This window comes from Protopterus annectens, chromosome 7.part0 (genome assembly GCF_019279795.1).
Source record: "Protopterus annectens isolate FY-2018-M chromosome 7.part0, PAN1.0, whole genome shotgun sequence".
NCBI classification, from domain to species: domain Eukaryota; kingdom Metazoa; phylum Chordata; order Ceratodontiformes; family Protopteridae; genus Protopterus; species Protopterus annectens.
Window position 1 is genome coordinate 1254444361 of NC_056739.1, and position 27968 is coordinate 1254472328.

The following is a 27968-nucleotide window of genomic DNA, read 5'->3' on the forward strand; positions in this document are numbered from 1 at the left end:
TCAGATTCCGTCTGTGATGTCATTTTAGTAATATTATCAAATGTCTGTTTTCCTTCTGTAAAGCCATTTTGATTCATGTCTGTTGATTTTGGCAGAATGTTTGCAGTTCTAGCCAGTATAGACATCAAAAACCTACAGATCAAATTCAGTCTTGAAATATGAATGTATGATTCAGGGTCTGCTGGATGCTTTTTCCTGTTTTGGTAACATTGCCGCCACTGCATGTGCATTTCTATCATTCTTGACGATTTTACTGGCTGGTAGGCAGTTTTTTTGTAATGCTTCAACTTAACATTTCTTTTTAATTTCATGTTACAATTTTTTTCAAGATAGGCCGATTCATCACACCCCCTTACCAAATAACACTCAGCAAACAAATCATTTTTTTCAGACAGAACAGTTCACAGCATCCCATACCCAAAAACATTGGGCATGCAATCATAAATATGTTCAAAAACAAAATGCAGACTTCCCAAAGAGAAAGATTTGTTCCAAATCAACAGTTGGTTCCACAGGCATTAACTGTTATAAACATGAGAATAATCCTGCTAAAAATGCATGCTATTGAAAGTTTACTCAAACACAAAATTTGTTAGTTTCAGCAATATCTGTGCTTCCAATCCATGCACAGAAAAATTAAGTAATATATATTAGGTTAACTTTTATATTTTATATAAATATTTGGCCATTTGCCTTACTGAATATCTAACGAGCAAAACACGTTGTTTTAACTTGGCTTAGTACACTTATAGGTGCCATTAAAGAGATGTACTGTGTAAAATATTAACATTTCCTTTCCTCCTCTTCTGCTCCTTTTATTATTGTACCAATTGTGCTACCTGTTGTCATTAGTTTGGATGTCTGAATCTCTCTCCTCTTGGAGCACTCTCCACCGTTACTTTTGGCCTCAGACTGAATTGGAGCTCCCTGAATCTACAGAAATTCTCCAAGTGTCAGTCCACTTAGCCAGAGTTGAGGATGGGGTCTTTCTGCATCCACTGGTAGAAACCACTGTGTCAGTGGCCTTAGATATAGGATTCTGAGGGAGGGAGCTTCATAATTGGGGATTCCAGTTTCTTCTGTTAGAGAGCTGTTTAATTTTGGTCCCTTTATGACATTGGCTGGCTGGCCTGAAGCTCAGGCACTTTGTGTCTGTAGTCCTTTCTGGGTGGGAATACAAGCTGTGTATGCTTGACTTGTCAGAAGTGGTTCACACTCCTTGATCGGGAACATCTCTTTACTGCCACTCCCTTTATGGGAGTAACAGTTCTTCCTGGGCTCCAGCTTGTGTCAGAGGTCTGAGTTTTCTCTTCCTAAGCCTGTAAATGTTGGCTTAAAATGCTAGGTTATGTTAGCTCAGCAGTGTTCCTCTACATCTGGGTTTACTCTCCCACCTTCTGCAACTCCCCCTTCCAGTTATAGTGGTGGTGGTTGCTAGCCCCTGCCTAACTCCATAATGGATCTTTTTGACATCCAGAGAGCCTCTTAGCTTGGATGGAGATCATTCATGACCACTCATTTTAGTTGTTTCTGGTCTCCCTATTTGGTAGTTTCTTTTTGAAACTAAATTCTGTAGATTAATTTTGATGTTCTTTCTCCTTCTGTCTCATGTATGTGACCCCCCCCCCCCGCGTATATATCTGCGAATGGAGTGAGAGTGAGGAGGCTTTTGTTCAGCCTGGATGAGGTGCATGTTTCTAGAGGGTGGCTAATGAGTCCAATGCTTTTGTACTTGCTTTACAAAAAAGTGTGACCTTCTGTTGAGCCACTTCTTTAGCATGCCACTGGTTAGGGCTGTTGTGTTCTTCTTTGGACTGAGTCCTGCTGACATGTTGTGCTTCTGGGTCCTTAGAATTCTGTCCTTGACCCTCTCAAGTTATGAGATGAGAACATCCCTTATGTTTTCTGCGTTGGAACCCTTCCCAAGTTAGGCAGGGATGTTCCATTTGCTTTCAACCTGCTGATTTTGTGTGGAGGCTATAATTCTACCCCAGGAGATTCTGCAGCTTCTGGCAGAGTTCCCTAGAATGGGTGAGAGATTTTGATCTCAGGAGGTTTCCTTTTTTGATGGCAGAGTGGATTCTTATATACTCTGGTTATTGCTTTTCAGCTTTGGCATGAATGAGTATCATGGTATAGACTTGTCTGTTCAGATCTCTGGGTGGTTTCCATTCTGTATTTCTGATAGAAATATCCCTCTTCTCAGTTGCCTTGCATCTCTTTGAGATAACTAACCTTCCCTCCCACTCGCACACTGCCCCCCCCCCCAACACGCACACACTCCAGGAGGTCAAATTGGTGCACCCATCTGACCTAATGGCTGCTAAAGTTGAAGGCCTTTTTTTTTTCCTTTCTTTTTTCTTTTTTGTGAATTTTTTTTTTTCATGGCTTCATAGTCCTTGGAAGAGAGAAAAAATTCCCTGGGGAGCCTTCACACTTACTCCTTGCCTTCCTGGGCAGACATTTGTCCTGACACAGCCCCCCTTCCAGTCTTTGGTCAGTGAGTGGGGGAACTACATAGATAGGGTCACTGATCCTTTCTGTCAAGAATCTTTGCTGTTGCCTGGGATGAAAGACTGCCTTTTCCTAAGGTAAAGGTTTGATATTCTGAGACTTGTACTCCAAGTCCTTAATTGCAGTGTATGGACTTGTCACTTTGTGGCATATACAGTGGTTCAGAAAATTACAGTTCATTCCCTGATGTTGTCATTGAGGGGTTGGTAGAGCTGTTCATTCATTCTTGTTGTGATTTAATACTGTGATAGCTTGTGTTGTGCTCCTCAATGCCCTACCCATTACGTTAATGGACTAATACTCATTTTGGGTCTATATTAGAACACAGAACTTTCAAAATTTAGAGTGTTATAATATCGACCCGTTTTCAGCGAAAAATATCGAAGAAACAGAAAACCAAATTTCTTCCTAGGGAAAGAATTTGGTTGTCCGTTTCTGTTGCTTTGGTATTTTCAGTGCTGTGGTGGAAAGTTATGGGTCGGGTTCAGGTAAGTGTGCGATTGTGTGGACGTGTGGTTTAGGGCGGGTTAGGTGAGTTAAGGTTAGGGCGTGGATCAGGTAAGTGTGCGATTGTGTGGACGTAAGGGTTAGGTGGGGTAGGTGAGTTTAGGGTTAGGGCGTGGGTGAGGTGCGATAGTGATGAACCTTAGGGTTAGGGTTTGGGTTAAGGTAAGTAGATAGTGGTGTATATATAGTTTAGTGTAGGGTTAGGTGTAAGAGTTTAGGTGGATGTGTGTGGATTGCTGTTTGTTTGGTGTGTTTGTGTTGTGTGTATGTGTTGTGGAACAGCAAATTTTTTTCCTAGGAAAAAATTTGCTGTTCTGTATGTTCGATGTTTTTAATTTTCGATTAATAGGGTTCGGTATTAGAACACTTGAAATTTTGAAAGTTCGGTGTTCTAATATAGATCCCTCATTTTTCTTACCTTCTGTTTTCCACTAGAAGTGACTTTCTGGGTGCTCCCAGGGCATCCTCTCACTTCTTTCCTGACGAGTCTCATTTTTTTCCTACTTTGGATTGGCTGCCCTAGCACCTAGCCTACAAGATGAGGCCAGGTTTCTTTCCTTTACACCATATAGCTACTGCATATGTGGTTTTGCTGCTTGTAATTCTACCTACTGTTTGGATCCACAGTGGAGGATTCAGTATCAGATACCATATCAGATGATCTGGAAAGAAGACCTTCCGCGATGGGACAGATACACCTTCTGGGGGGATGGGGTGCAGAAATTATTTTTAAAAGTTACAGGAATGTTGGCTGGGGACAAGGGTTGAACATGTTTGTGTGGCCAGCACATAACATCACAGCATGCTTCACCCATGGTCACACTCCCATTTCCAATCTTGGAAACTTCTCAGCAAATGTGTACTGAATCCTGGTTAGTAAAAAGGATAACATAATCCTAGAACCCATCATTCAGTGTCAGTTTTGTACATCAACTGATATGGTAAGAACATACGTTGTTTACATTGTTTAAGAAAGTTTTCACAAAATAAGTATAAATTCAATCAGTGTTAACAGTATATGTTCTATTTTCAGGTCCTGTTTAAAGTATTACAAAGAACAACCCTTCAATGAACACCACGTCTTTCATCTGCCAATCAGGCCAACTGCTATTAGTGCTTACTACCAGAAGTAAGAAATGATACCGTTTTTTCTTTTCATTTTTTTTGAATAATTGTAACCTGGTTGTGTTGTATTAACTTACTAGTGTAAAGTGCAAAGGTCACATAACAGCAACGCACATTTCTGTTTCACAGTACACATTACTGCTGTACGCATTATGTATGTGGGTTATAATTTAGTATTTCCAAAAATACTATTCCTTTGAGCCCAGTTATGTGTGGGTTGCTAACTGTGCTAAAGCTATGACATAAAGACTAACAGGTGTGAGAATTATGACTTTTTAATGGATATGGAATGCTTTGAAAGCTTATTTATAAGGTTTATATCAGAGTATTCTTTTACATACCTTGTGCCTCAGGACACTAGTGTACGAGTCATCTCACTTATGTAGATGGCTATCAAAGAAAGCATTAAAGCAGATTACATCTGCAGCAGTGCTACAAAACTGAGCCATAGGAAAACACATTTTCTTTGAAGAGGCTTAATCTTCCTCCAGTATTTAAAAGCAAAGTTTTCCAGAATGTATATATGTGCATGTATGTGCGTTTGTGTATCTGGGTCTACTTCAGACCATCGATACCCTAGATCATCGAATCACGCATAGAGACAAATTCATCAAAACCACAAAGCATTGAAAACTGTAAAGATCAAACCTGACTTAATCGAAAACAGCCCCGGGCTATAAAACAAAAGTATACAAACTCCACCTACATCATCCCTACCTCCCAAAACACCAGAAACCTTCAGTATTCTATCCTACATTTTTGCAGAGGGGCTGCACCCCCCCCCCCGTACAAATTAAATATAGCAGCTACGAGGTCACACTACATTGTAGAAGAGGGTAAACACCCACGGCATGCCCACATCTATCCGAGAGTCCCAGTAAGGTATGCATGTACAGCATCTCTGATCTGTTTAATAGTGTTACCATGGAAAAACAGGAATTGCCTTCAGTTCGATGTCTGTTTTCAGTGCTATGCGGTTTCGTTGTATTCTTCTCGATGTGTGATTTGACTGTCTAGGTTTCGATGGTCTGAAGTAGACCAGTGTATTTATATAGATATATAAATATATATAGATATATAGATAGATATAGATATATAGATATAGATATGTGTGTGTGTATGTATATATATATATATATATGTATGTATATATATATATATATATATATATATATATATATATATATATATATATATATATATATATATATATATATATATATATATATGTATGTATATATATGTATGTATATATATGTATGTATATATATATATATATGTATATATATGTATGTATATATATATATATATGTATGTATATATATGTATGTATATATATATATATATATATGTATATATATATGTATATATATATATATATATATGTATGTATATATATATATGTATGTATATATATATATATATATGTATGTATATATATATATATATATATATATATGTATATATATATATATATATATGTATGTATATATATATATATATATATATATATATATATATATATATATGTATGTATATATATATATATATATGTATATATATATATATATATATATATATATATATATATATATATATATATATATGTATATATATATATATATATGTATATATATATATATATATATATATATGTATATATATATATATATATATATGTATATATATATATATATATATATATGTATATATATATATATATATGTATATATATATATATATGTATATATATATATGTATACATACATACACAGTAGATATAAAAAGTGTACACACCTTTGTTAAAATGCCAGGTTTTTGTGATATAAAAAAAGAGACCACAAGAAATTATTTCAATACTTTTCCCACCTTTAATGTGACCTTCAATTGAAAAACAAACAAATCTGTTAGGGGAAATTATAAAAAATAAAAAACGTACAATAAGCTGGTTGCATAAGTGTGCACACCCTTACGCTAATACTTTGTTGAAGCACCTTTTGATTTAATTACAGCATTCATTCTTCTTGGGTACATACCTGCCATCAATTAGAGACTCTGATTAACCCCAAATAAAGTTTAGCTGTCCTAGTAGGAATTCCCCAAAATTTACTCAGTTGCCTGCTACAGCAAAAGCTATGGTTTGCAAAGAGGCTTACAAAGCATCAAAGCGAAGAGAAGGGTACAAAAAAAATTCCACAGCATTGGATACACCATGGAACATAGTGAAGACAGTCATCAAAAAGTGGAGAAAATATGGGACAACAGTGACACTGCAATGAATTGGCATTCCTACAAAATTGATGAAAAGACGAGACGAAAACTGGTCAGGGAGGCTGCCAAGAGACCTACAGCAACACTGAAGGAGCTGTAGGAATTTCTGGCAAGTACTGGTTGTATACTACATCTGGCAACAATCTCCTGTATTCTCCATATGTCTGGACTATGGGGTGGGGTTGCAAGATGGAAGCCTTTTCTTACACAGAAAAACATCCAGGCCCACCTAACATTTGCAAAACAATACATCATATTTCCCAAAAGCATGTGGGAAAATGTGTTATGGTCTGATGAGACCAAGGCTGAACTTTTTGGCCACAATTCCAGAAGGTATGTTTGGTGCAAAACCAACACTTCACATCACCAAAAGAACACCATCCCCATGAAGAATGGTGGTGGCAGTATCATGCTTTGGGGTTGCTTTTCTTCAGCTGGAACTGGGGCTTTAGTTAAGGTAGGGGAAATTATGAACAGTTCCAAATACCAGTAACTTTTGGCCCAAAACCTTGAGGCGTTTTCAAGAAAGCTGAAGATGAAGAGGAATTTCACCTTTCAGCATGACAATGACCCCAAGCATACATCCAGATCAACAAAACAGTGGCTTCACCAGAAGAAAATTCAAGTTTTGGAATGTCCCATCCAGAGCCCAGACCTAAATCCAATAGAAAATCTGTGGGGTGACCTGAAGAAGGCTTTGCACAAGAGATGCCCTTGCAATCTGACAGATTTGGAGCGGTTTTGCAAAGAAGAATGCGCAAATGTCAAGTCAAGATGTGCCATGCTGATAGACTCCTACCCAAGAAGACTGAATGCTGTTCTTTCGGCTTTTCCCGGTTAGGGGTCGCCGCAGTGGAACTTCGGTCCACTAATGATTGGCAGTAGATTTTTACGGTGACGAGGTGCCAGCTCGACTCCCAACCTTCAACTAAGGCACACCCATTCATGCATGTCTTTCGAAGGCCACTCGACCATGGGGAGGACATGCAGACTCCACACAGAAGGCACTCCAACAGAGAATCGAACGGGAGAACCTCTTGCTGTGAGGCGACAAGGCTACCACTTTACCACCGCGGCTCACCCAAGAAGACTGAATGCTGTAATTAAATCAAAAGGTGCTTCAACAAAGTATTAGTATAAGGTCCCTCCAATAACCATAATGCCCCGCTCTCCCTCGTTCACTCAGATCTCGTTTGCCGCTCCTTCCGAACAGCGCGGGTTGTGTTACTCCAAACTTCTCAAAAGTTTTTTTGGGTAACAGTAAGTTGATCTCTTGAATTTTTTTACATTTTCTTTTTCTTCCTACCCTGTTTTCTTCTACCTTTCCTATCCCCACAAAAAAAAACTACTTCCTCTTTCCTTTTTTCTCCTTATTTGAGACAGAGAGAGAAAGAGAGCGAGAGACAGACAGAGAGACAGACAGAGAGACAGACAGAGAGACAGACAGAGAGACAGACAGAGAGACAGACAGAGAGACAGACAGAGAGACAGACAGAGAGACAGACAGAGAGTTTTCTTTTATCTTGTTCCTATGGCCGAGACTCCAGAGCCGGGGTTCAAGAAGTGTATGGAGTGTGGGCATAAGAATCTTCCAACCGTGCTTGGTGTGTTTGGGAGTTTCCCATTAGGAATAAGCTTATTTTGAAGGGCCTTCCTCCTCCTCCTCCTCCTGCATAGGCCTCTTCTTCCCTGGCTACTGGGACAAAAACTAACACTAAGAAATCCAGGGATGGAGAAAGGGTCTGACACAAGGAGTGGGATTGGCCGAGGAAGAGATTGCCTGAGAGGTCTTCCTCAGCAGAACTGCCTGTAAATCTAGGCCCAAGCTAGCCTAGGTTCTCCTCAGCTCCAGTCACTTTGCTTCCCCCCAGAGCTAGAGAGTTTGAGGGCTAGGACCCCCTGCCTGTGCCTCCCCTTGGTGTCATTCCCAGCCCAGGTCGGTGGCTTCTTCTGTGCAGTCCACTCAGAGCCTATCCAAAGCCAAGGTGGACAGGATAATGATGAAGTTTCTTCGTGCCCAGATCCAGCTGGGAGTCTTGCCTGGTCTGTCTCCCTCTGGAGCTGTGAGCATGCAGTCTTTTTTCCTCCCGATATCTCCGTCGCCGATTCTACCTTCAGCTTCAGAGTTTTTGGGTCCGAGGTTTCTGGGTGTTGAGGCGTCAAAGCTGATGGTCCCTTGTACCTCGACGCAGATGCTTACCTTGAGCAGTTCAGCTCTGATGTCATCGGAACTGACTGACTCTTAGAGCTGTAGCTTCAGCGTCAGCTCCGAGGGGCTGGTGTCGACTGCAAGGCTGTTGTAGTTGTCCCTTCACCTCGGGGCTTCGGTGCTGGGAAGCTCAGCTCCTACCCCCCCTCGGTGCCAGAGGCAGTAGCCTGGCAGTCTCTGCCAACAGTTTTTGACTCCGGCTGATTTGCCTTCTTTGTTTTGCTCACCTTCTGTGTTCGAGGTGGTTGAGAGGGTCTTTTCAGCTCCTTCAAGAGCCTTGACACTTTCATCTTCGGATTCCGTCTTGGGTCCTTCTGTTTCTGGGGCAGAGTCTTCTGTCCTGCCCCCTCAGGAACAGCCTGTTGCCAGACCACCCCAGGAGGTTTCTCTTCAGGAATGCCCCGGAGTTTCCAAGTCCTCCTTGGAGTTTCCACCCAAGGAGGCTCCTCAGAAGCATATATTCCAGAGAAGGCACTTAGAATCCCAACTGGAGTCTCTCACTGATGATACAGACTTGGATGAAGGGGAGGGTTCCCCTCGGTCACCCCCTGATGTCTTTTTTGGGAACATCATGGAAATACTATGCCAGCGAAGCAGGTGGTCTACCCACAAGCCCAACCCCAAGTCTGTATTCCTGGAGGTGTTTGGCACATGACCAGGACCTTCTACTTCTTGGGTGTGTGTGTGTGTGTGTGTGTGTGTGTGTGTGTGTGTGTGTGTGTGTGTGTGTGTGTGTGTCTCCCACGGATCCTTTGATGGATTTGATTTCTAGTAGGACATGGAAGGGAACCGGCCACATTTGAGCTCATCCCTTATTGCCCGGACAAGGTTCTCAGTGCTCCCTCAGACAGCCCCCATTGGTCAAAGGGTTCCCCAGTTAATGCATGGTGGTGGTGGTGGCAGCCACCAAGGAGGAGTTGCTGCAGGAGAGTTCCTCGGTCCATCCTACAGACAGGGAGTCTAGGGTGATGGACCGCTTTGGGGAGCGGGCGTATGCTCCAGCCACTTTGCATTGTGTGTGCTGAATTATTTGGCCCGTGGTGGTGGCAGCCACTAAGGGGGAGTTGCTGCAGGAGAGTTCCTCAGTCCATCCTACAGACAAGGGAGTCTAGGGTGATGGACCGCTTTGGGAAGCGGGCATATGCTCCAGCCACCTTTGCACTGTGTGCACTGAGTTATTTGGCCCGTGTTGTCAGATTGCATAGGGGCCTGGTTAAGGAGCTTTGGGGTCCATGTCAGCAGAGGAGAAAGTTTCTCCTCCTGCATGGCCACCCTAACTGTTATTTCTAACACATCCATGAGGCTGCTTTCCCATTTGACTGAGGGTGACTCTAGGATTTTTGGGACGGGCTTTGCCATCGGGAAGCATGCCTGGTTCTGGCTTTGTTCTTTTTCGGAACTTTTCAAGGCGTCATTTACGAATGCTTCCTTTGACGGTTCAACCTTGTTTGGCAAGACTGTGATACTCTGACCCAGAGCAAGAATGATGAGAAGACCTTGTCTGCCATCTGGATCTGCTTCTCTTCTCCACAAACATCCTTTTTGAGGAATCTGCATGGAGTCAAGATGTGGTTTCGGAAGTCTCCGGGTTTTTCCCAGGGTGCTCAGGGTTTGTCTTCACCCAGGGGCAGAGGGGGGAATGACAGATGCCATCCTCGTGGCAGAGGGGAACCACAGAAGAAGGGTTCTTTGAGATTCATTTTCGGACGGACCCTTTCAGCATTTCTGAGGGATTGCCTGAATGCTCTGCTCTGGAGGCACCCAACAGACTGGGAGCTCATCACGAATGATTGTTGGGTGCTGCAAATAATGCCCAGAGGTTATTCCATTCCATTCCTTCACCCTCAGTCTCTGACGCAATTCCTCCTAGATGTTCCACCCAGTCAAAGGAAGGAGACAGCCATATAGATTGCCAGGCTGCTCGAAAAGAGTCATCCAGTCCATCCCCGCAGACCAGTCTGGATCAGGCATTTATTCCAGGTTGTTTTGTGTGAAAGAAAACGGGGGACTTAAAGCCCCTCCTGGATCTCTCTACCCTAAACCTGTCCATTGCCAAGACGAAGTTTTGGATGGTCACCCTTCAGTCCATTCTGCCCTTGCTGCAGATGAACCACTGGATATGCTGGATGGATCTTCAGGACATGTACTATGATATCAAGATGAGCAGATGCTCCAGACGGTTCCTCTGCTTCTGGCTGTGAGTCCATCATTTTCAGTTCAGAGTGCTCCCCTTTGGACTCACCATGGTCTCCTGGTTGTTTACCAAAGTGATGATGGTAGTGGTGGCTCACCTGCGCCTGTAGGGGTTTCAGGTCTTTCCCCATCTGGATGATTGGCTGCTTTCCGTTCCCTCCAGGAATCAACTGATTCAGGCCAGGGATAGTCATCTCCACCTATCCGCTTCCCTGGGCATCACAATAAATCCTGCCAATTCGAACCTGGTACCTGTTCAGATGCTGGACTTCATAGGTGCTCGGGTGGATATGATACAGAGCAGGGTGTCTCTGCCTCCAGACAAGTTATTGTCTCTTCAGCATTATGTAAAGTCTATTCTTCAGACCCAGCTTCCCCCTGCAAGTGTGGTTCTTTGAGCATTAGCGTCCATGGCAGCCATGATCACCCTTCTACCAACCACATGCCTTCACATGCAGATTCTTCAGTGGACCTTAACGGTTCAGTGGTCCCTTCTCTACTGTCCATTGCCATATCTGGTCTAGCTGTCCTTAGTTTTCCAAGACACTCTTCAGTCCCCAGCCCTTCTTTTGGGCCGCCCATTTGTTCTTCCTTCCCACTCGATCACAGTGACCACGGATGCCTCCCTGCTCGGGTGGGGGTGGGGTATTGCATGGGACGGACCGTTAAAGTCATGTGGTCTTTCCTAGAGACCAGTCTGCATATCCATGTCCTCGAGATGAGGGCGGTGCTTTAGGCGTTGCAAGCTCTCCACACTTTCTTCCTACTGTGGCGATTGCCATTCATATGGACAACATGTCAGTAATCTGGTACATCAAACAGGGGAAACCAGATCTTAGCTCCTTTGCTGCAAGACCATGAGATTGTGGGAGTGGGTGATCTGTTCCGACCATTTTCTGGTGGCAGTGCACATTATGAGGAAGTCCAACATTCTAGTGGACAAGCTCAGCAAGTCTAGTCTGATGCCTTTCGAATGGTGTCTGAATCCGTCAGTAGCAGACATGATCCAAAAGTGGAGCCATCCTTGTTGGAATCTCTTTGCGTCTTCTTCTAACATGAAGTGCAGCAAGTATTTTGCTCTAACCCCCCTTCCAGGGGGTCACCCAGAAACTCTCTAGTCCATGCTTCGCCCTCCAGTCTACTTTATGCTTATCCTTCTATTCCTCTGATCCCGAAGTTTATTCAGAAAGCACAATGGTTGGGAAGCTCAGTCATCCTCATTGCCGCATTTTGGCCTCATCAAGTTAGGTTCCGCACTCGGAGTTCTGCTGTAGCAACCCCTAACCGGGAAAAGCCGGAAGACAACATTATTGTGCTTCAAAACAGGATAATGTGCAGATGGTTTCTTTTGTACTTAGACACATTTAAGATCTGATATTATCCATTTCATTCTTCCTCGCTTATTCTCATCAGTTATTCTAGTCTCCTGTATGTAGTTGATAGCTAGTCTTTGATAATTGGCAGTCTGAGAGCTTTTGTGTTTTTTTCTTTGGTCATGGATTGGTGGTTTTGAACATCCATTTGTCACTGTGAGGCAGTGGAAACTCTCTCTTTCTTGGCAAGGTTTTCTGTCCTTTCTGACCGAGAATGCAGCTATTCTTTGTCTCTGTGGTGGCTTTCCGGTCCAGTGCTTCTGTTTTTTTTTCACACTTTGCCTTCTACAGCTGTAGGTCACTGAGCTATAAATGGCTTATGCAGGACGGGCAGCAGAGTATTTCAGTCTGGAGATTAAAGTGCAAGTTTTTGAGTTATCTTCATTTGACCCATTGACGAATAGTTTCTGAACCATACGAAAGCGCCTTCCACTGGGAGTTGCTTCTTGGGGGTGTGTCATGCACAGCTGTGTGTTACGAGCACCATACCTCTCTGTCTAGTTTTTGGATCATTTGTTTTTTTCCTGTTCGTCTAAAATTTCTGGTATTCTGGCAAATCTCTAAATGATGATATACTTTAGAGTTTCAGACTTCAAATCTTTCAAAAATGTATGTTAACAGACCCCGTTGCTGTAGCAGCTTTCTAAATTTTGTTGAACAATAAAATAAAAGGACTTTGTTCCCCCTGTTTGTCCAGTTTTCTTGTACTAAGAGGTTGAGAGGTATGACGGGCTGGCCTGTGGCCCTTACAGGGGCTTCCCCACTAACTATTCAAAACCTTTAGATAGATTGACAAAAGTTCTGTGTCAATCTTGCTTGCTTCCCACTTAAATTTTTCACAAGGCTGCCGAACATTGCAATTGGTATCCTTGAACAGACACAGAGTAGTGTAGTGGTTTCAGTCTTTGGTCCCGCTAATTTTCACCTTTGTTTCTTCCATTAGAAGGCGGGATTATCTGGTGATTATATGTGAAACCTAGACTGTTGATATTAGCATGAGTTTTACGTTAGCAGAAGGATACGAGGTCTGAAGATCAGTTGTCTGCCATTATTTCCTGACTCAAGTCCTCTGATTTACCAGTAATTTGCCAGAAGACTACAATTTTTATGAGACACACACCTAAAATGAGTAAACTGCTGTGTCTGAGTATGGTTCCTTTAGGGGCTCAAACCCCTCTTTAAAAAAAAAAAATCTGAGCCACCTTTTTGTGTTTCTGATTCCTTCCTTTCAGATCTGTAGTTCTTCAGAGCCTAAGTTCTCCTCTGATCTAAAAGGCAGATATGATAATTCTCCCAGGTTACTTTCTCCATCTTCGGATCCTAAGTCTCTGGATTCGAATGATGGGAGTTCTTCTTGGGAGGCATATACTTTGACTACCTCATCTCAGATCTGGTCTGCTATGAGGTACCATTTTCTGGGATCAGATAGTTGATATTAGATATAGCTGTACTGTTCTCTGAGGTACCATTTCTGGGATCAGATAGTGCCTATGTATAATGACTTATCTCCTCGGATCTGAAGATCTCAGATGTGACGAATGGCAGGTCACCCATAAACAGCTGAATTGGCTTGGGATCCTAAGTTCTTGGATCCGATGGGTGGCAGCACGACTAGAGAACACTGGTTCTTCTCTGATCCGATACCTTTGGATCCTCTGCGGTTGGTTAACTGTGGCTTCCCGTGGATTCGAAACCGCTCTCAGACCCGATGATCCTTTCTTGTTGCCTTTTAAAAAAAAAAAAAGGCTACTTCCTAGGCTCAAGCAACAGAGTTAACAATCTGATCAGCCCCATCTCATAAACCTTGTTCAGATTTATAAAGCTGAGAGATTGAATGGCTGCCTCCCCCCTTTATCTTCCCAGTAGACAACTTTGCCTCGGAAATTGTGCTTGTTTCTAGTTTGCAAACCCCTACACTGTTCCACTGTGGAGTAGTTCTCTCTCCCTAGTGCTATGCTCCGGGATTGAATCCAACAGTTAGGCACTTCTCAGAACCTAAACCACCTTTGGATCTAAGCAGTGAAGCCATGACAGTTTCTAACAAACCTTCAAATCCTAAACCTAGGTTACCGTAGGTAAATGTCATTTTTTTCTTGAATCCAAACCCCTTCATATTAGAGCTGCTTGAGCCAATGCAGCTTCTTCAGATCCAAAGCATCCCGATGACCTCATGGTTGTGGTTCTTCTTCCAATATGGAGGTCTGACCAGTTTCCCCTGTCATGGCTTGTACAAAAGTGCTTAACCAGTATTTTTTTTCTGGTCCAGGGTACCGTTTCTCACCATGGAGATGTATTCTTTCCCTCAAGTCTTTCGTTGACTCTCTGTTTGCTGTAATTAATTGCGTCGTTCGTGGAACAAGTAAAATGAATACAGTACCAAGCTCTTTTGGGTCTTCTCTCTTCCCTACTGGACATAGAGGTTCGCGGATAGTGAAACAGTGCTTTAGCTTCTCAGAGTCTACTTGGACTTCTCATCTATCCCACACTCTGCTGACTCCATGGATGTGCCCACTGATTTGGCTCGTCTGTTTTAGGATGCGGGTATTTCTAGGAGGCTAGATGTCCGGGCTTGGGCCACAGAAGCAGGGGAGATGCATAGAATCAGGGCTCTAGACAACTCTGACAGACGCTTTCAGCAGTCCTGAAGCACCGTCTGGTTGGCCATCTATGGAGGCAATCGGGGGATGCCTTTTTTTCATAGCACCTGAAAACTTGAACCAGCTTGCCAACCTATGCCTGGGTGATGAGCATAACATCCATTTTCAGTCTAAGCAATCCATATGTAGAGAAGTTAAACTCTGGATGGTCACAATTCAGTCCATCTTGCTGCCTCTGTGCCAGGAAGATTGGATGTACCTTACCCTTTTTTAAGTCTTCAGGTGTTTGAACAATTCACTCACTTATTGCTCCAACCGGGTATCAACTTTTGTCAACTGGATATTATCTAATTTCAAATCCCCAGGTCCCTAGGCATTTTAAGTGTGATGTGACTAAATAGAATCAATTTCCTATACAGAATTTGGAATTCATAGGTTCATAGGTTGATACTAGGTGATCGGCCCTAGGGCCTATACAAGCCTAGCCATGACAATTCCCTGGCTATTTCTTCCCACACTATTTACTTACCTGGATCCCTGTCCAGGGAAAGCTGTCCTTTGAATACCACAAACCAGATAGCATCTTTGATTCTTCATCGCATCACATCATTAAGAAGTCTAGGTGGGACTCTGTCTCTTCTGTCCCCCTCCAGCAAGATCGAACCTGCAAGTTCATGGGTCTATCCCTTTTTCGGCCTCTATCTGTCCCTATATAACTAATTAAACAGTGTAAGAAACTTCTCTGTGTGAAAGATTTTCAGTCCATATATCTCTAGTTAATCACTGTATATTAATCAGATCAAACAATAGTAGTAGAAGTGGCGAACTTAAACTCGTCTTAAGTAAAAAAAAAAAATAATAAATAAATATATAATTGTACAGAATTACTAAATATTCAGAAGTAATCCAAGCAAGGCAGGCAGTCTGTTTTCAGTCGAAAATCCTTTATTAAGTACACAGACAAGCGATACAAGTAAAACAAAGAGAGTAATAGTTTCCTCACAAGCTTTCTCAATATATATATATATATATATATATATATACTTTTTTATCTGGCAAGGGAGTGGTTTATTGTGCTGTAAAACAGTGTTGTTGGTACACATGTTAAATTCACATCCCTTCCCCCATCAGTTTGACATTCAATCTGGCCCTGCCCTATTTAGTAGCTGTCATAATAATATAACCCTTATGTACTTTAAAATTTATAATGATGTGGCACCTCTTATTTAACCAGATTATTAAGTAGATTATTAAGTCTGTGATTTTATCCAAGACAATATACTGCATGGCTGGAAATATATCAACCTAGTAGCGTTGTTGCCTCACAGTAAGACGCTGTTGGTTCGATTCTCAGCTAGAGCGTCTTCTGCGTGGAGACATGCATGAATAGGTGTACCTTTGTTGAAGGTTGTGCGTCAGGCCTGGCAAGCCGTTACATAAAAATCAACTGCCAATCATTAGCGGACCGGCTTTCCGCTGTGGCAACCCTGAACCGGGAAAAGCCGAAAGACGCAAAAAAGTCCATTTGGCAATCAAAAAATATATACATAAATATATACATATACACTTTGCATGTAAAAAAATCAATTGTAAAAATCATATTCTATTTTCATAATCTATTAACAAAGATTGCTTTCGACCTTCTGGACTTCTTCTGGTCTGTGTATAAGAACCCTAAAAAACATCTATGAAAATATATATAATTGTATAATTAGTTAGTATTGTTGTTGCACATCATTTTGAATAAAGTGAGAAAAAAAGAGAACCAGAAAAAGAAAAAAATAATAAAAAAAATGTATTATGATGGAAACAAAATATACACTTAAATTACAACTGATTTAAGATAGTATCTGGTAGAATAACATTTTTAAAAAAATTTGTCATGTAAACAATGTGGCAATTTTCTAAGTTCCAGTGCACTTTTAATTGAACAGTAGTAGTTGAGTTCAGTGTTAATTGCCACATGAGTTCATGTTTATCCAGAATATTCGGGATGTCTCCTTCAAGATCACCCATGTCTATGCGATCCAGGATCTGGAATTTGAAACCTGTGTGTCTTTTATGAAGAGAGAGGTTTTTGGCTAGTGGATTATTTTTAAATCCAGAGTGGATTTCTGACATATGACATGAAATCCTACGCTTGAGTTTATTTACAGTCTTGCCCACATAGAATGCATCACAACCCAGACTACATGCAGCATATCACATGCTATTTACGTTTTATTGACAACATATTTATTGTGTGGGAAGGTGACTCCTTTCAGCTTGGAGATTTTATCACTTACCTCAAACAACCGTCTTCCTGAAGGTTTACCTCTTCCTGTAGCTATACTTCAACCACATTCTTAGATATGCAGATTTTCAAGGACACCAACAATAACAGAATCATCACTGATCTATTCAGAAAACCAACAATGGTTAACTTATTACTCCACAGTAAAAGTCTACATCCTACAAAAACCAAGTATAATGTAGTGAAGTCCCAATGCTATGGATTAGCTAGAATTACCACAGAGATGGAACCATTTTTTGAAAAACCTGAACAACTTGGAGAATGATTTTCCAGTGAGAGGCTATGAAAGTCAGATGTTAAAAAACATTCTGGAACCCATTATAGAACTGAAAAGGACTGAAGTACTTTCACTCAACCTCCCCATTTAGGAGAATGTTAAGAAATCCCACAGAGATTAACAAATGCAAAAATAACTGCATCCTGACATACACTTTGGATTATCTCGGTATCAAAAATGCTATTGAAGAAAACTGGAACATTGTCACAGGAAACCCTTTTCTGATTAACATCTTAGGTAAAGCACCATCTTTTATTTATAAGAAGGCCAAGAACATTAGAAGTTTTGTTTAATTTAATAGACCATATGAGAGAAACACTAAAAGATGTGAAACTAATTGTGCATTTTGTATATTTATACAACAAGGTGATAGTTTTTATTGTCCTTATTTAAAGAAAATCATTAAGACCAGTGCAGGGAGTGACTGTAACACTACAAAAGTAATTTACAGGACACAGTGCAATGAATGTGATGCATTCTATGTGGGCAAGACTGTAAATAAACTCAAGCGTACGATTTCATGTCATATGTCAGAAATCTGCTCTGGATGTAAAAATAATGCACTAGCCAAACATCTTTCTCTTCATAAAAGACACACAGGTTTTAAGTTCCAGATCCTGGATCACATAGACATGGGTGATCTTGAAGGAGACATCCCGAATATTCTAGAGAAACATGAACTCATGTGGCAATTAAAGCTGAACTCTCCTAGGAAGCCTGGACTATACTACTACTGTTCAATTAAAAGTTCACTGGAACTTAGAAAATTGCCACATTGTTTACATGACTAAAACCAGCTGGTAGAATAAAATAAATAAAAGTAAATACCATTTTAAATCAGTTGTAATTTGTGTATATTTTGTTTCCATCATCATACATTTTTTTTTCTTTTTCTTGTTCTCTTTTTTTCCACTTTATTCAAAATGATGTGTAATAACAATACTAACAAATTATACAATTATATATATTTTTATAGATCTGAAGTCTAGAAGGACGAAAGCAATTTTTGTTAACAATAGGTTATAAAAATAGAATATGACTTTTACAATTGATTTTTTACATGCAAAGTGTATATATTTATATATTTTTGATTTCCAAATGGACTAAGGTTGACACATTTCCAGCCATGTAGTATGTTGTCTTGGATAAAATCACAGACTTAATAATCTACTTAATCTGGTTAAATAAGAGGTGCCACATCATTATAAATTTTATTTGAAGTACATAAGGGTTATATTATTATGACAGCTACTAAGTAGGGCAGGACCAGCTCGAAAGTCACAGTGATGGGGGAAGGGAAGTGAATTTAACATGAGTACCATTAAGGCTTTGCTTTACAGCACAATAAACCATTCCCTTGCCTGATAAAAGTATATATATATGTGTGTGTGTGTGTGTATGTATATATATATATATGTGTGTGTATATCATTTATTTAGAAAGCTTGTGAGGAAACTATTACTGTATTTTTTTTTTAACTTGGATCGCTTGTCTGTGTACTTAAAAGGATTTTCGACTCGAAACAGACTGCCTGCCTTGCTTGGATTACTTTCGAATACTTAGTAATTCTGTACAATTATTTATTTATTTTTTTTACTTAAGACGAGTTTAAGTTCACTACTTCTATTACTATTGCCTGATCTGATTAATATACAGTGGTAAACTACAGATATATGGACTGAAAATTTTCCACACAGAGAAGTTTCATACACTGTTTTGTTTTTGGACCTACTACTCTTGTTTAGTGGGTTGTTTTGAGACTTCGGGGATACCACAGAGATTACTTTTTTTTTTAATATAACTAATTTACAAGCATCACCTTTGCTTTTGGATCCAGACAGACTATATCTGTTCATAGACAGACTGTTTCTTCTCCTTACTCCTCCACAGCCACAGTGACCATCCTGAATGGGAAGTGGGAAGTTTTAAAGGAAATTTCCACTTAAAGATAGTCCTAGCATATGGTCTCCCCTGGAGTCCAGGTTGCATTCCAACGTTCTGGAGATGAGAGCTATCCTACCCACATTACAAGCCATTCAGGATATTATCTTTCTGGAGTCTATCACAGCGCACACTGACATGTCAGTAGTTTAGTACACCACCAAATAAAAGGAACCTGTTCTTACCCCTCATGCAGAAAGGCCATGATTGTTTTGGGAATGCACTGTTTCTTCGGACCAGTTTCTAATAGCAACACACATTATAATGAAATTCAACCCTCTGGCAGACCAATTCAATATACCTAGTGTGATTCCTCATGAGTGGTTTCTCAGTCAATCAAGTGTGAACCTGTTTGTTATCCGTTGGGGCCAACCTCATTGTGACGTTCTTGCTTTCCCCCTAAACAGCAATACACAGATACTTCATATGAATTCCTTCTCTGGGAAATTCCTGAGATGTGTTTGGCTTCACGATTGTCCCTTCTGGTGGTCTATACCCCTCCCCCTTTACCTTTAATCTCAAGATTGCTACAAAAAGACAGCAGATTAAAGAGCTCCGTCATCCTCATACTTTTTTTTGGGCCGCTTTAAGTGTGGTTTTTCTCTCTGTCTGCTCCTAATCTGAGGTATCATCCATGGATTCTGGAGCCCAGTCAGGATCTTTTATGTCATCCTTCAGAGATCCAGTGTCCTGATCTGCACGCCTTCAAACTGACCATGTGGGTTTTCTTTTCCAGTGCTTTTAAGACGGTGCAGGCTCGCTCCCCTTGTTCACGACATTAGCCAGTAGGTTCAGAACCTCTGCTATATCATTGCTTATCCAGACATAATAAATTTCATGCTTGGATTTCCAGATTGCATAATATTCTTCCCTGAAAGGAATCTTGCTGCGTAGACATACCATGAAAAGTCACCTTTCAGCTCCAGACGAGCAGTTGTGATATAAAATTTCCTTTAAAATTTGTCTTTTTTTTTTTTTTTTTTTTTTAATATAAATTATGGTTGACGCATTTTGTCTCCTGCTGGGATATTCATAGATAGTTATGTATATATTTTTCATAGGCCCAAAAGGTAAAGAAATTCTGACCAACTCCTTATCTCCTTTTACTTCTAACCGCCTAGGTTAAACAGTCCAATATAGATATATGTATGTGTGTGAAATGTATATAACTATTATTCTGGACAAATAGATTACTAATCGTATCTTTGCCAATTTATTCCCAAAATGGTTTAGCATTGTCTTGTCATCCTAGAACCATTCTACCTAATGTATGACTACCTCATTAGTTTTTCTACCACAGTTTCTTTTGAAACCAATCAGTTCAATTCAGTTGCCATCCCTCTTACCTACTTTACTAGTACGTGCAAATATAGGCTGCATCTTAACATTCATAAACTAGTACATTTTTTTATATTTACAGAACAAAAAAGTACAGGAAGTCTGATCAACTGTTCTCTTTCTCAGCTATTTGGCTAGATCGAGCAGTTTACAAGATTATTGGACCAAATGGATTACTGACTATATATATGTCACTGGTTTATTCTCAGACATGTTTGACTTTACCTCGTCCTACTAGAGTACACTCTACCAGATCATTGGCTCCTCATCTGCTTTTCTTCCAGAGCTTCTATTGACGATACTAGTCCTGCAGCCACCTCATCAAGGACTAGTATACTTGTTGCACTTGCAAATTGAACATTTTTATTTGAACAAACATATTTTCCTTTGAGACCTCCCAAAGGTTACGTAGCTGGGGAATCTACCAATCAGTGAGGGAGAATGAAATGGACAGCATCAAATTTGTGAGTTATGTACGTAACATAACTTGGCATCTGTGTTGTTCAATTTCTTTCTTCCTTACCCTCCCTCTCAACATGGCCCAGCTTTATCTTTTCTAAAAGGATATTGAATATTACTGGAACTTTTTAGTTCCAGGTTTGACTTGTAATTTTTACTTTATCTGTCCTGTAAACAACATACACATAGGCAGCAAACTCGATCTGAGGCGTTGGAGGTGGTGTAGTGCATTATGGGAAGAGGAATGCTCTTGAGATTGGGCTCTAAGGTCTGGGAAATGCAGGCAAGTCAGATCTGCTGCCCCCCTCCGCTTTTTTCCTTGTGCGGAAATCAGAGGGCACCTCCGGTTTGCGGGTTCTCTGAATCGAGTCCCTCGGAGCAGGCTCTTCGCTGCATTAAAAAAAAAAAAAACCCGCGGTGACCCGCCTTGGACTTTGATTTGATTGTGCTTGTGCTGCAGACGAGGGTTCATGCAGCAAGCAGCCAATCAACACAGTAGTAGTAGTAAAAAGCTCCTGCAAAGCCCGCTAAAATTTAAAGAATGGGTGTGATGATTTTGCATGGGGCGGGCTTGTTTGTCAGGAAGTCAGATCCGAGGATTGAATCTGTGACTCATCAGTGAGGAAGAATGAAACTGGACAACTCTGATGCCAAGTTATGGTAAGTACATAACTCATAATTTTCCTGTGTTCTTTAGCTTCTTTAACCTGCCACATGAGCTTTTTTTTAGTACATCATCTCTGTCTGCTTTTATCTGGTTGTCAAAAAAGAAGAGCAGGAAATGTGACCGTTGCTGTGTTTTACAGCCAGGCTACCTTTTAAGAGCCATAGATAAAGACTTCAACAGTAAATGCTATGGTTCATTTGACTGTTTAAAATAACTAGCAAAAGATTAGTATGCACTTTCTAGCAAGATGCCTCTCTATATATGGGTGTGTGATGATCTATTGAAAGACAGCTAATTGAACACAATGTCAATGAGCAGCCTATCAAAATTTAAGAAAAAACATTTTTGCAGGGGGGTAAGCCCACCTGCACCCCACACCCTCTGCTAATTATATATACCAGCCGCAAGATCACATTACAGTGGGGGAAGGGGAAATTTTGTGATCCCCACTGTTCACTGATTTTACACAAAAGCGACTGGCAAACTCAATCAGCTGATTTTCAGTCAGCTTTTATAATAATTTTCTCGACTCAAGTTGCCACCCATATAAAATGTGTGTGAATTCTGCAGTAATGATGCTATTATTCATACATCTACTCTTATGATACTTTTCAGACCACTGCTTTATTTTTTTCTTACTATGTACACTTTTTCTGCAGTGAGAGTCCTCAAGTCTGGAGAGTAGAAATGATTAGTGGACATGGCCAAAAGGAGGTAAAAACAATATGCCAGTTTAGCACCAAGCCACCAGTCAACCATGTGACATTTAACACACAAGGTAAGATACTATGTTGCTGTTGGGGAAAAAAATCAGCTTGAGGGGAAAAATGTAAATACACTCTCATGTAAAGATACAAAATTGTTGTTCTTTTATCAGTCAGCTGTTACTGTCCTTGCAAGAGTACCAGATTAGTTGTGAAAATGACAACTAGAGGTAAAAGCTGAAAAAAAAGTAGAACAGACTTTCTTGCTCATATTTTGATAAGCTCTGTAGTGCTAATACTTTTTGTGTTACTCCATGTTGTTAGTAATAGATTTGTTCTACCCAAGAATGGCTCCGTGTGGACAGCCATAATTTATTTTTCAGCACATTACCATTTTCCACAAAGCCTTCTGTTCAGTATGACATCATTTTGACTTCACTTTTACTTTAGAGTCTTCCCTTAATGGAGTTAAAATAACACTACTCTCCATCATTTTTTCTTCAGTATTTCTAAATACATTTGTCCACTCTTTCCTTTTTAAATTTTTAGCTATAAAATCCTAATTAATAATCCTTTGTCAGTTTTAGCAAAAACCAGCATCTCTCTCTGCTGTATATTTATTTGTTTACCAGGACAGTGCACTGATCTCAGTGGACCATTTGCAGGAACAGCCTGGGTGAATAGGATCATATAGGAAATGAACAAAACATGTTTACAGATGCAAGGATATGCTAGAGAACACATATTTACAGATACAAAAATATACTGCAACATTTAGTTTAAGAAGCAGTTTGCAATGTCAAAAAAAAATGTGGATGGAAGAAAGGAATTATCCTTACCAGAACTTTTTCAATAAGATGTAGCCATGATGACGGAGACTGCCTATAGGTTGTACTACAGGGATAGCAGCATATAGTTATATAGAGAGGTATGAAGACATTAGAAGAGGCAAGTGAGAATAGTTGCTCCTTTTTAAGAGTTATGGAAAGGATGCCACGAGGAGAAGACAGAGAAAAGCTGAGAGAGACGTACAGAGGGAAGAGGGATAGAAAGGAGAGGTGTGTGAGAGATGCAAAGGGGGAAGAGTGAAGGAAGATGAATGAGAGCCAGTAAGCGATAGGATTTCCAAGATGAGGTAAGGAAGGATGAAATATGGACAAATGGGGTTTGAGAGAGCTTACATGGTTCATGTAACGTGACCTGTGTGAGTGCAGCTGCATGTTATTTGGGTGAAGAAGTGTTCTAAGCTGTTGTCTGAAGTCAAGAGTACATCTGAGCATCTCTGAGAGTGGAATGGAGTCCCATAGTTTAGGTGCTAGGATGGGGAATGCATAGTTAGTGCAGTGAAGTTTAGTTTTAGGAGTTAGTAGGATGGGCTTAGATTCAGATGAAAGGTTTGATCGAGTTTGATTGCATTGGCGATAGATTGCTGTGGGAGTATAGTAGATGGAGAGCAAGAGACAGAAGTGTAGTGTAACAGAGTATATGGATGGGTAACCCTTCTCCCTGTCTTGAAATAAAATGGGAAGCTTGCCTTGAAAGCATTACCTACACGGTGGGGGGTAATACATGACCTTGCATCATTTGCAGCAGCATCCATTTCCTATGAAAACATTAAAAACACTGTGGCATTCTTGCAGGACTAAAACATCAGCTATAGTGACCTGCCATTCAAGCAGAAACTATGTAGTAAACAGACGTGTGCCCCACACGTACTTATGTTTCATCCTTTTTTTTGAGAGGAAGGGGATTAGTTGATATTTAGGTCAATAAACTGCTAGCTTTTGAGTGAGTGGGATCGTGCACTAGGTTGGTATCTGCAGGTGCTATACACAGCTAGGAAGGAAAAATTCTGGTTAGAAATAAACGTTTAGTCTGACAGTACTTCCCTGGCCTTGTGGCTTTCTTTTTTCTGTTAGCCCTACTCGTTTCTCAGCCATTAATGAAAGCAGTCTCCAAATTACTTCTGTTATTAGTAATGGTGTTCATATGATTACAACCTAAAGAAAGACAGCTTTCAGAAACTGTTGAGAAACCTTTCTAGATGATGCCTTTAATCTCTCTTTCTTTGTCCTACAACTAGGGGAGCAACCACAAACACAGCTCATGTACTAGAATATCAATAGTCTTTATTTCTTTGTAGTAAGAGAAAATGCGATAGCCTGTGAAATTTTTGGCTACCAGAAATTTCAGTATTGATTAACATTAGCAGACCCCTAGTCTGTGTCTTTTTGCCTTGAAATCTGTCAAAAGAAGTCATACTGGAATCTTCAGTTATAATACCTCTCATGCAATTATAATGCATGGGCAGTACTGTCCTTGTCTTTCACAGGAAAAAATCAAATGCACTGAAATTTCTTTATATGGCATTGAGGCAGTATTATGGAGCTTCTTTGCAAAGAAAGAAAAAATTGTTGGATGGTGGTTGTCAGCAGTGGCTCCATTCTGTGTTGGTAGTGATAGTAAATCTGGTAATTCTACAGAGTCATGCCTGAAGTGATTATTTTGATGATATTATCAATTCTTTGCAGACAAATTACCATATGACTCAAATTTAGTATATTGTATAGCCATCACCATAGTTATGCTATGAATGGCTCCTGATATTGAGAAATGTCACATCGAAGGATACACACATTATGTGAGACTCAGCCATGGAAGTCACCTCTTTTAGGTAACTGAGTTATTGATGCAATTTATTTCTTTAATACATGCACTACAAAGTTAATTAGATTTGCATACAATCTAGGTGCCACCACAATTTTGGATCAACAGGAAGTACCTAAGAAATCGGAAAGAAAAGGAAAGCAGTAATTAAAGAAATTAGAAGAACATGGAACTAATACAGAACATATCTTGAGGAATACATAGAAGGATGTGAGCGAATTAGAAGACCATGAAAGTGAGGAAGGTAGAGAGTGAAGTTTGAATTTTACCACAGTGGGGGGGGGGGGGGGGGGGGGCAGTTGTACCAGAATAACGATCAGTGCCATCAGCTGCAGCGTGGAAGTCAGAGAGCTAATGGTATTAAGGTAGGTTTGGGTGAAGAGGGTGATCATTACAGTAGGAAAGCAGAGGTTTGGGTTAGAGGTGAGGATCCAGTCAAGAATAGTGCCAGTGTTGGAATGTTTATTATAGCGAGTGGGAAACGTAATGAGCTGAGAGAAGCAGTAGAGGTTAATGCAAGTATGGGGAGAGGAGGAGTTTATAGTTGTCCAGTCAATATTAACATCACCCAGGATAATAGTCTTGTAGGTGATGTTATCAAAGGTCCAAGAGAGAAATTGTTCTAGGATAGGAATATTTTTTCAAGGGGGGATGTAAATGACAACAATAGCGAGATTTTTGTGTTTGTTTACAGTTAACTATAAGGATTTCAGCAGGGTAAAAGTTAGGAGGGGGCTCGGTAGAGGGTAAAGTGAGAGTTGTTCTGAGTATAGAATGCCTGCACCTCCCGCTTTTTTAGAGTGACAATCTAGTCGGAAGGTATAGCCTGGGGAAAGGACACAGAGATATCTGGTTGTAGCCAAGTTTCTGAGAGGGTAAGAATGTCGGGAGTATCTTGAGTGATCAGGGAGTGAAGATGGCCCACCTTAGTGATACGTTGTACATTGAGGGAGATTGTAGTTAAGTTTTTGGAAGGTGGGAGATTAGTGGAGTCAATGGAGGTAGAGCATGAGACGGTGGGTTGAGTAGGAGGAGATGAAGTGGTGGCAGAGTCATTAAAGCTTTGTTTAGAGGAGTTTGTGTGTGGCCTGGGATTGGGGTGAATGTTGGCAGAGTATAGTAAGCTAAAAAAGGAAAATTATCTTGGAGTTTGTGAGAGGATAGACTGTAGCATACTTAAGTCTAACTTTATAATGTAGAGAAATAAGTAGGATTTTTACTGAGAGAAAGTGTGTTATGCAGTTAGAGAATAGTGAGGGAGCAATGGAAAAGTTGATAGAGGAATGTACATCAGTGTAAATATATGGGAGAGAGTAGGTGTTGGCGTAGTCATGAGCAGGGGGTTATGATAGGTAATGTGTGTTACAATAAATAAGCAGGAGAAACAGAGAGGGAGTTTATTTGAAAGGGGTTGGTACATGGTCATGGGAGAGAGGGGTAAAATAATTAAAGATGTTTGTTATGAGAGAGAAGGGTAAAATAATTACAGATGTTGGGAGACTAGGAAATTGACTAGAAAAAGGAATACAAGTGTAAGGGGGGTTGACTGGAAGAGAAGGGAGGAAGACCTATGGTCTCCTTGAGGTTGGAGGGAAGTTTGCAATAAGTTTTTTTTGGCTAGGCTTGAAGCAATCTGCAGACCAATTGCCAAGTACTTGCCTATGAGCATTTGAATTTGCAGAAATGTTGATGAATGGGAAATCTTTGTTACAAGGAGAGACTGGCAGCCATTTCTCTGTACTGAGTCTCTTAAAGAATCTTCCACTGGGATCTGTGTCTATCGTTTCATGCCGTGAAAGATCCACACTTATTTGACCTTGTATTCCTTCTCAAAACTGATAGTACATAAGATACCCCATTAACGGAACTAAACCCTCATCAGCAAATAAATGAGATGGAGATATAGATTAATATCCCAAAGTATCTCTCGCTTCTGGAATAAATCTTCACTGCAAGGTAAACAGAGTTGTACCTTTGCTACCTTCAAGGTAAACCTAGAAAATAGTATGAGCAGTTGCAGATTCTCTCCTGGTCTATTTTGTCTTGCCCTCTTTGAGGTTGGAAGGAACATTTCAATAATTTTTTTTGCCTAGGCTTGAAATCTGCAGACAGATTGCCTAGTACGTACCTATGAATTAGCAGAAATATATGTTAGAGTGTAAAAGGACTAGTCTCCGTGGAAGAACTATATCAAAATTTAGCTGTACAGTTAAAATACAACAGTTACAATTTAGAACAAGTGAGACAGAAGAGAGGGATTGAATGTTTTTCCTAAGGAACTTCCAAGATGGCTGCACATTGAATAACAGCTTATTTCTTGCTCTCCCAGTGTGAAAACAGAAACTCAACAGAGAATGCCAGTAGACTTGTGTTTTTGGCTAAATTTTAGTAACTGGCTAGTAAGTGCACTGCCTGGATGCCAGGAATAAAGAAATACAGAAGACTTGAAAAAAATCAGTTACAAAAAGTGAGGAAGAAACACTGACTGTGAAAAGTCCTGCAGCTGTTCAGCAAAAAGCAATGCAACCTTCAGACATGCTGTCCAATCACCTACAGGAAGATAGAAGACAACTGCATGTAGACCTGATTAAAATAAACAAAACACTGATGAGTATAGCAACACAAACAACAAAAGGCTGGAAAAAAATGGAAGAAGATTTAAGCAGATATCCAGATGAGAGATGATAAAGCTCCAAAAATCAGAGGTCAAAATGAAGAAAAGGCTGTCTGAATACAAGACTGCTCAGGAAGAGATGTTTCAAACAACAATAAAATTAGAGGACAGAGCATGTAAGGAAAGCCTGCGATCTTCAGCTATACCAGAGAAGCTGGA

At 40.3% G+C, this 27968-nt stretch overlaps 1 protein-coding gene across 1 annotated transcript in view; it reads left to right on the forward strand.

The window, feature by feature from the left end:
- The window catches only part of ZWILCH (zwilch kinetochore protein), a 1326642-nt gene that overhangs the window by 1109958 nt on the left and 188716 nt on the right, over nt 1-27968 (forward strand). The window contains exons 16-17 of the mRNA XM_044077868.1: nt 4055-4150; nt 22424-22542. Coding sequence (XP_043933803.1) covers nt 4055-4150; nt 22424-22542 — 215 coding nt within the window. The remainder of the gene's footprint in view (nt 1-4054; nt 4151-22423; nt 22543-27968) is intronic.